Raw genomic sequence first — 14768 nt, forward strand, 5'->3', positions numbered from 1 at the left:
TGAACTCGCACACCGAATCAGCGTATTCGTCAATGTTGTTATCTGACGCAATACGAAACATCTCCCAGTCCACGTGATGGAAGCAGTCTTGGAGTGTGGAGTCAGCTTGGTCGGACCAGCGTTGGACAGACCTCAGCGTGGGAGCCTCTTGTTTTAGTTTCTGTCTGTAGGCAGGGATCAACAAAATGGAGTCGTGGTCAGCTTTTCCGAAAGGGGGGCGGGGCAGGGCCTTATATGGGTCGCGGAAGTTAGAGTAACAATGATCCAAGGTCTTTCCACCCCTGGTTGCGCAATCGATATGCTGATAAAATTTAGGGAGTCTTGTTTTCAGATTAGCCTTGTTAAAATCCCCAGCTACAATGAATGCAGCCTCCGGATAAATCGTTTCCAGTTTGCAGAGAGTTAAATAAAGTTTGTTCAGAGCCATCGATGTGTCTGCTTGGGGGGGGATATATACGGCTGTGATTATAATCGAAGAGAATTCTCTTGGTAGATAATGCGGTCTACATTTGATTGTGAGGAATTCTAAATCAGGTGAACAGAAGGATTTGAGTTCCTGTATGTTTCTTTCATCACACCATGTCACGTTGGCCATGAGGCATACGCCCCGGCCCCTCTTCTTACCAGAAAGATGTTTGTTTCTGTCAGCGCGATGCGTGGAGAAACCCGTTGGCTGCACCGCTTCGGATAGAGTCTCTCCAGTGAGCCATGTTTCAGTGAAGCAAAGGACGTTACAGTCTCTGATGTCCCTCTGGAATGCTACCCTTGCTCGGATTTCATCAACCTTGTTGTCAAGAGACTGGACATTGGCAAGAAGAATGCTAGGGAGTGGTGCACGGTGTGCCCGTCTCCGGAGTCTGACCAGAAGACCGCCTCGTTTCCCTCTCTTTCGGAGTCGTTTTTTTGGGTCGCTGCATAGGATCCACTCCGTTGTCCTGTTTGTAAGGCAGAACACAGGGTCCGCGTCGCGAAAAACATATTCTTGGTCGTACTGATGGTGAGTTGACGCTGATCTTATATTCAGTAGTTCTTCTCGACTGTATGTAATGAAACCTAAGATGACCTGGGGTACTAATGTAAGAAATAACACGTAAAAAAACAAAAAACTGCATAGTTTCCTAGGAACGCGAAGCGAGGCAGCCATCTCTGTCGGCGCCGGAAGTAATTTCGAAGTAACTGAGAGGACCTGCAGGTTTAAAGGTCTGTCTGTCTGTCTGTCTGGATACCCTGGTCTGAGAGGACCTGCAGGTTTAAAGGTCTGTCTGTCTGTCTGTCTGTCTGTCTGTCTCTCTGGATACCCTGGTCTGAGAGGACCTGCAGGTTTAAAGGTCTGTGTCTGTCTGTCTGTCTCTATATCTCTCTCTATCTATATACCCTGGTCTGAGACGACCTGCAGGTTTAAAGGTCTGTCTGTCTGTCTGCCTGGATACCCTGGTCTGAGAGGACCTGCAGGTTTAAAGGTCTGTCTGTCTGTCTCTATCTATATACCCTGGTCTGAGAGGACCTGCATGTTTAATGGTCTGTCTTTCTGTCTGTCTGTCTGGATACCCTGATCTGAGAGGATCTGCAGGTTTAAAGGTCTGTCTGTCTGTCTGGATACCCTGGTCTGAGAGGACCTGCAGGTTTAAAGGTCTGTCTGTCTGGATACCCTGGTCTGAGAGGACCTGCAGGTTTAAAGGTCTGCCTGTCTGTCTCTCTGGATACCCTGGTGTGAGAGGACCTGCAGGTTTAAAGGTCTGTCTGTCTGTCTATCTACCCAGGTCTGAGAGGACCTGCAGGTTTAAATGTCTGTCTGTCTGGATACCCTGGTCTGAGAGGACCTGCAGTGTAACGATTTTCTTGAGGTGAAGGAGAGGCGGACCAAAACGCAGCATGGTGGTTATTCATGGTTCTTTAATATAGACACTATACATGAATAAACTAACAAAACAAGAAATGTGAAAAAACCTAAAACAGCCCTATCTGGTGCAAACACAGAGACAGGAACAATCACCCACAAAAACCCAACACCAAACAGGCTACCTAAATATGGTTCCCAATCAGAGACAATGACTAACACCTGCCTCTGATTGAGAACCATATCAGGCCAAACATAGAAATAGACAAACTAGACATGTAACATACAATGCCCACTCAGATCACACCCTGACCAACCAAAACATAGAAACTTACAAAGCAAACTATGGTCAGGGTGTGACAGTACTCCCCCCCCCCCCCCCCAAACCTGAACCTATTGGGGAGGGTCTGGGTGGGCATCTGTCCGCGGTGGCGGCTCTGGTGCTGGACGTGGCCCCCACTTCACCATAGTCTTAGTCCACCACCTTGTCTGCTTCCGTGGCCTCCTAACCACGGTGACCCTATTAAATGACCCCACTGGACTGAGGGGCAGCTCGGGACAGAGGTGCAGCTGCTCGGGACAGAGGGGCAGCTGCTCGGGACAGAGGGGCAGCTGCTCGGGACAGAGGGGCTCTGGCGCCTCTGGGCTGAAGGGCTCTGGCGCCTCTGGGCTGAGGGGCTCTGGCACCTCTGGGCTGACTGACGGCACTGGCGGCTCCTTGCAGACTGGCGGCACTGGCGGCTCCTTGCAGACTGGCGGCACTGGCGGCTGCTTGCAGACTGGCGGCACTGGCGGCTGCTTGCAGACTGGCGGCACTGGCGGCGCTGGCGGTGCTGGGCAGACGGGTGGCTCAGATGGCGCTGGGCAGACGGGAAGCTCCGGTAACGCTGGAGAGGAAGGCTCTTGCAGCGCTGGACTGAGGAGCTCTGGCGCCTCTGGAATGAGGGGCTCTAGCGCCTCTGGAATGAGGGGCGGGAGCTCTGGCAGCGCCGAACAGGCGGGAGACTCCGGCTGCGCTGGAGAGGAGGAAGTCTCCGGCAGCGCTGGAGAGGAGGAAGGCTCCGGCAGCGCCGGAGAGGCGGGAGACTTCGGCAGCGCTGGAGAGGCGAGGCGCACTGTAGGCCTGATACGTGGTGCTGGCACTGGTGGTACAGGGCCGAGGACACGCACAGGAAGCCTGGTGCGGGGAGCTGCCACCGGAGAGCTGGTGTGTGGAGGTGGCACTGGATGGACCGGACCGTGAAGGCGTACTGGAGATCTTGAGAGCAGGGCTGGCACCAACCGCCCTGGCTGGATCTTCACCCTAGCCCGGCAGATGTGGGAAGCTGGGATGTAGCGCACCGGGCTAAGCACGCGTACTGGGGACACCGTGCGAACCACCGCATAACACGGGCGTGTTGCTGGTCAGGCACCGCCACGGTTAGCACTGCTAGGAGCACTGTAGTGCTGAGATGGCACAGGACGTGCAAGGCTAGGGAGATGCACAGGAGGCCTGGTGCGTGAGGCTGGCACAGTCTTCACCAGACAACTAGCACGCACCTCAGGATGAGTATGGAGAGCTGACCCAGGTGCCATTAAATCCCTGACACGCGCCGTCGGGCGAATGTCGTGCCTCATGCACCAAACCAGCAACTCCCTCATATCTCTCTCCTCCAATTTCCCCATTAACTCCTTCACAGTCTCTGCTTCGCTCACCTCCAACACCAGCTCTGGTTCTGAGCTCCTCCTTGGCTCCTCAGGATAAACAGGGGGAGTTGGCTCAGGTCTGACTCCTGACTCTGCCACACTCTCCCTTTGCCCCCCCCCCCCAAGACATTTTTGGGGCTGACTCTCGGGCTTCCATCCGCGCCGCCGTGCTTGTCTCTCCAACTCCATTCTCCTATACCCCTCTTCGCACTGCTCCAGCGAATCCCAGGCGGGCTCCGGCACTCTCCCTGGGTCGACCGCCCACCTGTCTATTTCCTCCCAAGTTGTATACTCCAGACTTCGTAGCTCCTGCTGCCGCTGCCTGTCACCACGCCGCTTGGTCCTGTTGTGGTGGGTGATTCTGTAACGGTTTTCTTGAGGTGAAGGAGAGGCGGACCAAAACGCAGTGTGGTGGTTATTCATGGTTCTTTAATATAGACACTATACATGAATAAACTAACAAAACAAGAAATGTGAAAAACCCTAAAACAGCCCTATCTGGTGCAAACACAGAGACAGGAACAATCACCCACAAAAACCCAACACCAAACAGGCTACCTAAATATGGTTCCCAATCAGAGACAATGACTAACACCTGCCTCTGATTGAGAACCATATCAAGCCAAACATACAAATAGACAAACTAGACATGTAACATACAATGCCCACTCAGATCACACCCTGACCAACCAAAACATAGAAACATACAAAGCAAACTATGGTCAGGGTGTGACATGCAGGTTTAAAGGTCTGTCTGTCTGTCTGTCTGTCTGTCTGGATACCCTGGTCTGAGAGGACCTGCAGGTTTAATGGTCTGTCTGTCTGTCTGGATACCCTGGTCTGAGAGGACCTTTCGGCAAATCTGACCACGACTCAATTTTGTTGCTCCCAGCCTATAAACTAAAAAAGGAAATGCCCATGCTCAGGTCTGTTCAACGCTGGTCCGACGAAATCTGATTCCACGCTTCAAGATTGCTTTTATTATGTGGACTGGGATATGTTCCGGATAGCCTCAGACAACAACATTGATGTATATGCTTATTCGGTGAACGAGTTTATTAGCAAGTGCATCGTGATGATGTACCCACGGTGACTATTAAAACCTTCCCCAACCAGAAACTGTGGATTGATGGCAGCATTCACGCAAAACTGAAAGCGCAAACCACTGCTTTTAATCATGGCAAGGCGACCGGAAACATGACCAAATACAAACAGTGTAGCTATTCCCTCCGCAAGGCAATCAAACAAGCTAAGCGCCAGTATAGAGACAAAGTGGAGTCGCAATGCAATGGCTTAGACATGAGACATATGTGGCAGGGTCTACAGTCAATCATGGATGACAAAAAGAAAACCAGCCCCGGACACCGACGTCTTGCTCCCAGACAAACTAAACAACTTCTTTGCTCGCTTTGAGGAAAATACAGTGCCACTGACAAGGCCCACTACCAAAACCTGCATGCTCTTCTTCACTGCAGCCAATGTGAGTAAAGCATTTAAACGTGTTAACCCCTGCAAGGCTGCTGGCCCAGATGGCATCCCTAGCCGTGTCCTCAGAGCATGCGCAGACCAGCTGGCTGGTGTGTTTACGGACATATTCAATCAATCCTTATCCCAGTCTGCTGTTCCCACATGCTTCAAGAGGGCCACCATTATTCCTGTTCCCAAGAAAGTGAAGGTAACTGAGCTAAATTACTATCGCCCCGTAGCACTCACTTCCGTCATCATGAAGTGCTTTGAGAGACTAGTCAAGAATCATATCACCTCCACCCTACCTGACACCCTAGACCTACTTCAATTTGCTTACCACCCCAATAGATCCACAGACGACGCAATCACACTGCACACTGCCCTAACCCATCTGGACAAGAGGAATACCTATGTAAGAATGCTGTTCACCCAGGGTCTCGACCCCGCCCGACTTTCTGACGGGCCTCCCCCAGGGGGTTAGGGTAGGAAACAACATCTCCACCCCGCTGATCCTCAACACTTGGTAACCACAACGGTGCGTTCTCAGCCCTCTCCTGTACTCCCTGTTCACCCATGACTGCGTGGCCATACACACCTCTGACTCAATCATCAAGTTTGCAGACGACAGTGGTAGGCTTGATTACCAACAAGTTGAGACGGCCTACAGGGAGGAGGTGAGGGCCCTCGGATTGTGGTGTCAGGAAAATAACCTCACACTCAACGTCCACAAAACAAAGGAGATGATTGTGGACTTTAGGAAACAGCAGAGGGAGCACCCCCCTATCCACATCGACGGGACAGTAGTGGAGAAGGTGGAAAGTTTTAAGTTCCTCGGCGTACACATCACAGACAAACTGAATTGGTCCACCCACACAGACAGCGTGGTGAAGAAGGTGCAACAGCATGGCTGCTGCCAACATACTGACTCAAATCTATAGCCACTTTAATAATTAAAAATTGGATGTAATAAATGTATCACTAGTCACTTTAAACAATGCCACTTAATATAATGTTTACATACCCTACATTACTCATCTCAAATGTATATACTGTACTCTATTCCATCTACTGCATCTTGCCTATGCCGTTTGGCCATCGCCCATCCATATATTTATATGACATATTCTTATTCATTCCCTTACACTTGTGTGCATAAGGTAGTTATTGTGAAATTGTTGGATTACTTGTTAGATATTACTGCACGGTCGGAACTAGAAGCACAAGCCACTAACCGTCTCTGTCTCTCTGTCTCTCTGTCTCTCTCTCTCTCTCTCATAGGGCATCAGGGGATTCACAGGGCTGAAGGGTGATGTCGGCCTGCCAGGTGATCGCGGTGATGATGTAAGTTGACCTTAGATTAAAGAGTTCAGCACTGTCCACTGCCACCTCTTCCATCTCCGTATGGTATAAGTTGCCTAGCCTAGCATAGCTAATACCTGTTTGCTCATTCATACTCCTTCCTTATTGATTCCACAGAACGACCAGCCAGGTCGGGGAGGACCCCAGGGGCCAAAAGGATACCCTGGTCTCACAGGAGAGAATGTAAGTTCCACAACAACATTGAGTTCACAGTAAATATTACAGAACCACAGCTCTGAATACATAGTTAACATATTTTTCGACTTTTATTATGACCTATGCTGTATGAATATGTTAAGTAGTACCTACTAAGTACCAACGAAAATCTGCTATCTGACTCATGGCTTCGTGTCCTTCCCTACAGGGATCACCAGGCCCAGTGGGCCATCCTGGGGCAGACGTGAGTAACTCTTAAATAATGGAGCAATTGTGGGTGATGGGAAGGAGCCAAAGTCCAACACACTTTTCATCACTGTGTGTGTGTAATGGGGGAGTGCAGGGATAAGAGTTGGGACTTGGATTGGGTTGGGACTTGGAGCTCGTAGGGATGGACGAGTGTAGGGTGGGCTGGTTTGAGGAGGTTGGTCAGAGGTAAAAAAGTGACCTCTGTTCCTCAGTCACAGTGTATTAAACTTTGTCATCGTGATTTGTGTCAAACAGGTCAGCAGTCAACACTGGTTACACTGAATGACAACTGTGTATATTTCACTCCCGTACATAACAGTCACAGACACACACACACATGTATGCACGCACACACACACACACACACACATGTACGTACGTACGTATGCACACACACACACACACACACACACACGCGTACGTACGTATGCACGCACACACACATGTATGCACGCACGCACACACACATGCACGCATGCACGCACGCACGCACACACGCACACGCATGTACGTACGCACGCACGCACACACACACATGTACACACGTACGCACGCACGCACACACACACACACACACACACACACACACACACACACACACACACACATATATATATATATATATATATATATATATATATATATGGAAATGGACAGTCACAAGATTCTCCTAAATCTCCCTGTAATGCATTTATCTACCTGTCTCAGGAATGTGAGATCCTGGAGGTCATTCAGAAACTCTGCTGTAAGTATATTGAGTGCTCAAAATTCAGTCATACTGGTTATTTTCCAGATGAACATTGTGCTGTGCCGAACATGTTCCTTTAGTGAAACATAAGTTTACTCAACATAGATTTAGAAGATGTATCAGTGAGCCTGAACACAGTCCCAACCTCTACTGTTAGAAATGTACCCTGCACTAGTCATCTAAACATGTCTCCTTTAAAGATGACTAATACACAGTTTATCTTCCTAGCTAAACAGTTCATTTGAAGCATAATTTATCCTGGGTTGAGTTTGGGACAAACTTTGTGAAAGAGATGCAAACGAACACACACGCAATCACTTAAACACACACACGCAGGCAGGAAGGCACACACACACTCTCGAACACACTCACCTACATACACACAGGCAATCACTTAAACACACACACGCAGGCAGGAAGGCACACACACACACTCGAACACACTCACCTACATACACACAGGCAATCACTTAAACACACACACGCAGGCAGGAAGGCACACACACACACTCGAACACACTCACCTACATACACATATGCAATCACTTAAACACACACACGCAATCACTTAAACACACACATGCAGGCAGGAAGGCACGCACACACACACGAACACACTCACTTACTCACACAAATGCAATCACTTAAACACACACACGCAATCACTTAAACACACACGCAGGCAGGCAGGAGCGCACACACACTCGAACACACTCACTTACACACACACACGCAATCACTTAAACACACACACGCAGGCACGCACACACACTCTAACACACTCACTTACACACACATATGCAATCACTTAAACACACACGCGCAGGCAGGCAGGCACGCACACTCAAACACACTCACTTACTCACACAAATGCAATCACTTAAACACACACACGCAGGCACGCACACACACTCGAACACACTCACCTACACACACACAGGCAATCACTTAAACACACACACGCAGGCAGGAAGGCACACACACACTCTCGAACACACTCACCTACACACACACAGGCAATCACTTAAACACACACACGCAGGCAGGAAGGCACACACACACACTCGAACACACTCACCTACATACACACAGGCAATCACTTAAACACACACACGCAATCACTTAAACACACACACGCAGGCACGCACACACAAACACACTCACTTACACACACATATGCAATCACTTAAACACACACACGCAGGCAGGCACACACACTCGAACACACTCACTTACACAAACACACGCAATCACTTAAACACACACACGCAGGCATGCACACACACTCGAACACACTCACTTACACACACACACACGCAATCACTTAAACACACACACGCAGGCACGCACACACACTCGAACACACTCACTTACACACACACACGCAATCACTTAAACACACACACGCAGGCACGCACACACACTCGAACACACTCACTTACACACACATATGCAATCACTTAAACACACACGCGCAGGCAGGCAGGCACGCACACTCGAACACACTCACTTACACACACATATGCAGGCACACACACAGACTCAGGGACACACGAATTGTGGCGGCAGCTGTGGATGTAATGTAGCTATAAGAACTCTGTAGTTCAGTGCTTGTTGTGTATGTTTGGAATGTGTGTTTAAAAAAAAAAATACAATTGCTAAAAAGCATTTACTTATACTTAAGATGATTAACTCTTAAGACAGCAACACCCCTACATCACACAATTAGCCAAATAGTACATTTTCTGCTCAAACCAAAATACAAATACAAACATTAAATACCAACTCTACATTTCAAAACCTAAAAACCCTTTCTCTACTGTACATACACTAACTCTATCAAAGCACGGCATACCCGACTCAATACAGTATCTAATCATTCTGTCAAAACACATGTTTTCTATCCAAGAGGAACGTATAGTCAATCAGAACACAATGACTTTCAAAATACTAACAGTTCATGGCATTACAAAAACTGCATTACTTTTCATGTTTCAGTTCTACCTGCAGACATTAGACAATATGAAATCCATTGTTTTTATCATTCAGTTTCCTCTTATTGTAAACCACTCTACATTTTTTGGTTGAGTGTCGATTGTGTGCATTTTTGGCAACATACTATCTAAAAGTGAATGAGTTATCTTTACTTCATAGAATGTAAAGTAGAAAAAAATAGTAAGTGACAGAATTGCTGCATTAAAAGCTTAATTAGCAACATGAAATTACTACCAGTGATCAACAACACATCCAACATACATGACCTTTGGTTCAACAACACCTCCAACATACATGGCCTTTGGTTCAACAACACATCCAACATACATGGCCTTTGGTTCAACAACACATCCAACATACATGGCCTTTGGTTCAACAACACATCCAACATACATGGCCTTTGGTTCAACAACACATCCAACATACATGGCCTTTGGTTCAACAACACATCCAACATACATGGCCTTTGGTTCAACAACACATCCAACATACATGGCCTTTGGTTCAACAACACATCCAACATACATGGCCTTTGGTTCAACAACACATCCAACACACATGGCCTTTGGTTCAACAACACATCCAACATACATGGCCTTTGGTTCAACAACACCTCCAACACACATGGCCTTTGGTTCAACAACACCTCCAACACGCATGGCCTTTGGTTCAACAACACCTCCAACATACATGACCTTTGGTTCAACAACACATCCAACATACATGGCCTTTGGTTCAACAACACATCCAACATACATGGCCTTTGGTTCAACAACACATCCAACATACATGGCCTTTGGTTCAACAACACATCCAACATACATGGCCTTTGGTTCAACAACACCTCCAACATACATGACCTTTGGTTCAACAACACATCCAACATACATGGCCTTTGGTTCAACAACACATCCAACATACATGGCCTTTGGTTCAACAACACATCCAACATACATGGCCTTTGGTTCAACAACACATCCAACATACATGGCCTTTGGTTCAACAACACATCCAACATACATGGCCTTTGGTTCAACAACACATCCAACATACATGGCCTTTGGTTCAACAACACATCCAACGAACATGGCCTTTGGTTCAACAACACCTCCAACACACATGGCCTTTGGTTCAACAACACATCCAACATGCATGGCCTTTGGTTCAACAACACCTCCAACATGCATGGCCTTTGGTTCAACAACACCTCCAACATACATGACCTTTGGTTCAACAACACATCCAACATACATGGCCTTTGGCTCAACAACACATCCAACATACATGGCCTTTGGTTCAACAACACATCCAACATACATGGCCTTTGGTTCAACAACACCTCCAACACACATGGCCTTTGGTTCAACAACACATCCAACATGCATGGCCTTTGGTTCAACAACACCTCCAACATACATGGCCTTTGGTTCAACAACACATCCAACATACACGGCCTTTGTTTCAACAACACCTCCAACATGCATGGCCTTTGGTTCAACAACACCTCCAACATACATGACCTTTGGGTCAACAACACATCCAACATGCATGGCCTTTGGTTCAACAACACCTCCAACATACATGGCCTTTGGTTCAACAACACCTCCAACATACATGGCCTTTGGTTCAACAACACATCCAACATACATGGCCTTTGGTTCAACAACACCTCCAACATGCATGGCCTTTGGTTCAACAACACATCCAACATACATGGCCTTTGGTTCAACAACACATCCAACATACATGGCCTTTGGTTCAACAACACATCCAACATACATGGCCTTTGGTTCAACAACACATCCAACATACATGACCTTTGGATCAACAACACCTCCAAAACACATGGCCTTTGGTTCAACAACACCTCCAACATACATGGCCTTTGGTTCAACAACACATCCAACATACACGGCCTTTGTTTCAACAACACCTCCAACATGCATGGCCTTTGGTTCAACAACACCTCCAACATACATGACCTTTGGGTCAACAACACATCCAACATGCATGGCCTTTGGTTCAACAACACCTCCAACATACATGGCCTTTGGTTCAACAACACCTCCAACATACATGGCCTTTGGTTCAACAACACATCCAACATACATGGCCTTTGGTTCAACAACACCTCCAACATGCATGGCCTTTGGTTCAACAACACATCCAACATACATGGCCTTTGGTTCAACAACACATCCAACATACATGGCCTTTGGTTCAACAACACATCCAACATACATGGCCTTTGGTTCAACAACACATCCAACATACATGGCCTTTGGTTCAACAACACATCCAACATACATGACCTTTGGATCAACAACACCTCCAACACACATGGCCTTTGGTTCAACAACACATCCAACATACAGTGCCTTGTGAAAGTATTCGGCCCCCTTGAACTTTGCGACCTTTTGCCACATTTCAGGCTTCAAACATAAAGATATAAAACTGTATTTTTTTGTGAAGAATCAACAACAAGTGGGACACAATCATGAAGTGGAACGACATTTATTGGATATTTCAAACTTTTTTAACAAATCAAAAACTGAAAAATTGGGCGTGCAAAATTATTCAGCCCCCTTAAGTTAATACTTTGTAGCGCCACCTTTTGCTGCGATTACAGCTGTAAGTCGCTTGGGGTATGTCTCTATCAGTTTTGCACATCGAGAGACTGCAATTTTTTCCCATTCCTCCTTGCAAAACAGCTCGAGCTCAGTGAGGTTGGATGGAGAGCATTTGTGAACAGCAGTTTACAGTTCTTTCCACAGATTCTCGATTGGATTCAGGTCTGGACTTTGACTTGGCCATTCTAACACCTGGATATGTTTATTTAAGAACCATTCCATTGTAGATTTTGCTTTATGTTTTGGATCATTGTCTTGTTGGAAGACAAATCTCCGTCCCAGTCTCAGGTCTTTTGCAGACTCCATCAGGTTTTCTTCCAGAATGGTCCTGTATTTGGCTCCATCCATCTTCCCATCAATTTTAACCATCTTCCCTGTCCCTGCTGATGAAAAGCAGGCCCAAACCATGATGTAGCCACCACCATGTTTGACAGTGGGGATGGTGTGTTCAGCTGTGTTGCTTTTACGGCAAACATAACGTTTTGCATTGTTGCCAAAAAGTTCAATTTTTGTTTCATCTGACCAGAGCACCTTCTTCCACATGTTTGGTGTGTCTCCCAGGTGGCTTGTGGCAAACCTTAAACAACACTTTTTATGGATATCTTTAAGAAATGTCTTTCTTCTTGCCACTCTTCCATAAAGGCCAGATTTGTGCAATATACGACTGATTGTTGTCCTATGGACAGAGTCTCCCACCTCAGCTGTAGATCTCTGCAGTTCATCCAGAGTGATCATGGGCCTCTTGGCTGCATCTCTGATCAGTCTTCTCCTTGTATGAACTGAAAGTTTAGAGGGACGGCCAGGTCTTGGTAGATTTGCAGTGGTCTGATACTCCTTCCATTTCAATATTATCGCTTGCACAGTGCTCCTTGGGATGTTTAAAGCTTGGGAAATCTTTTGGTATCCAAATCCGGCTTTAAACTTCTTCACAACATTATCTCGGACCTGCCTGGTGTGTTCCTTGTTCTTCATGATGCTCTCTGCGCTTTTAACGGACCTCTGAGACTATCACAGTGCAGGTGCATTTATACGGAGACTTGATTACACACAGGTGGATTGTATTTATCATCATTAGTCATTTAGGTCAACATTGGATCATTCAGAGATCCTCACTGAACTTCTGGAGAGAGTTTGCTGCACTGAAAGTAAAGGGGCTGAATAATTTTGCACACCCAATTTTTCAGTTTTTGATTTGTTAAAAAAGTTTGAAATATCCAATAAATGTCGTTCCACTTCATGATTGTGTCCCACTTGTTGTTGATTCTTCACAAAAGAATACAGTTTTATATCTTTATGTTTGAAGCCTGAAATGTGGCAAAAGGTCGCAAAGTTCAAGGGGGCCGAATACTTTCGCAAGGCACTGTACATGGCCTTTGGTTCAACAACACATCCAACATACATGGCCTTTGGTTCAACAACACATCCAACATACATGGCCTTTGGTTCAACAACACCTCCAACATACATGACCTTTGGTTCAACAACACCTCCAACATACATGACCTTTGGTTCAACAACACATCCAACATACATGGCCTTTGGTTCAACAACACCTCCAACATACATGGCCTTTGGTTCAACAACACATCCAACATACATGGCCTTTGGTTCAACAACACATCCAACATACATGGCCTTTGGTTCAACAACACATCCAACATACATGGCCTTTGGTTCAACAACACCTCCAACATACATGGCCTTTGGTTCAACAACACCTCCAACATACATGACCTTTGGTTCAACAACACATCCAACATACATGGCCTTTGGTTCAACAACACCTCCAACATGCATGGCCTTTGGTTCAACAACACCTCCAACATACATGGCCTTTGGTTCAACAACACCTCCAACATACATGGCCTTTGGTTCAACAACACCTCCAACATACATGGCCTTTGGTTCAACAACACATCCAACATACATGGCCTTTGGTTCAACAACACATCCAACATACATGGATTTTGGTTCAACAACACATCCAACATACATGGCCTTTGGTTCAACAACACCTCCAACATACATGGCCTTTGGTTCCAAATGTGTTAAAATAAAACACAATTACAGTAAAAAAGACACAGAAGGTAAAACCAGTAAAATGCCCCGTCCTGTTCTAATCTATACCATCTTCAGCATTTAGACACATGTTCTCGTCCACATCACATCTTATGTCATCTCTCGCTATGCACCTTGGATAGTAACGCTTGGCCTGCCTTATCCACCCCTGGCAGTCTTCAGCTGAGAAGTCTCTGTACCTTGGATAGAAACGCTTGGCCTGCCTTATCCACCCCTGGCAGTCTTCAGCTGAGAAGTCTCTGTACCTTGGATAGTAACGCTTGGCCTGCCTTATCCACCCCTGGCAGTCTTCAGCTGAGAAGTCTCTGTACCTTGGATAGAAACGCTTGTCATGCTTCATCCACCCCTGGCAGTCTTCAGCTGAGATGTCTCTGCAGCCAGCATCCATTGCATCCAGGAGGGACATTTGGTCACTTCAATTTGTAATATTTTTATTTAACCTTTATTTAACTAGGCAAGTCAGTTAAGAACAAATTATTATTTACAATGACGGCCAACCAAAAGGCAAAAGGCCCCCTGCGGGGACGGGGGCTGGGATTAAAAAACACATCACGACGAGACA

The 14768-nt window shown here is 46.7% G+C and overlaps 1 protein-coding gene across 2 annotated transcripts in view; it reads left to right on the forward strand.

Annotated features, from left to right (window-relative positions):
* The window catches only part of LOC149984850 (collagen alpha-1(VI) chain-like), a 43142-nt gene that overhangs the window by 22382 nt on the left and 5992 nt on the right, over positions 1-14768 (forward strand). The window contains exons 25-28 of one of the 2 annotated variants that reach the window (XM_090189113.1): positions 6269-6331; positions 6467-6532; positions 6714-6749; positions 7463-7499. In XM_090189113.1, coding sequence (XP_090045239.1) covers positions 6269-6331; positions 6467-6532; positions 6714-6749; positions 7463-7499 — 202 coding nt within the window. Of the gene's footprint in view, positions 1-6268; positions 6332-6466; positions 6533-6713; positions 6750-7462; positions 8337-14768 lie in introns of those variants that run through there. The other variant, XM_090189108.1, reaches the window with a different exon arrangement.

The sequence above is a fragment of the Oncorhynchus mykiss genome, chromosome 2 (genome assembly GCF_057628025.1).
Source record: "Oncorhynchus mykiss isolate SJ-2025 chromosome 2, ASM5762802v1, whole genome shotgun sequence".
NCBI classification, from domain to species: Eukaryota; Metazoa; Chordata; class Actinopteri; order Salmoniformes; family Salmonidae; genus Oncorhynchus; species Oncorhynchus mykiss.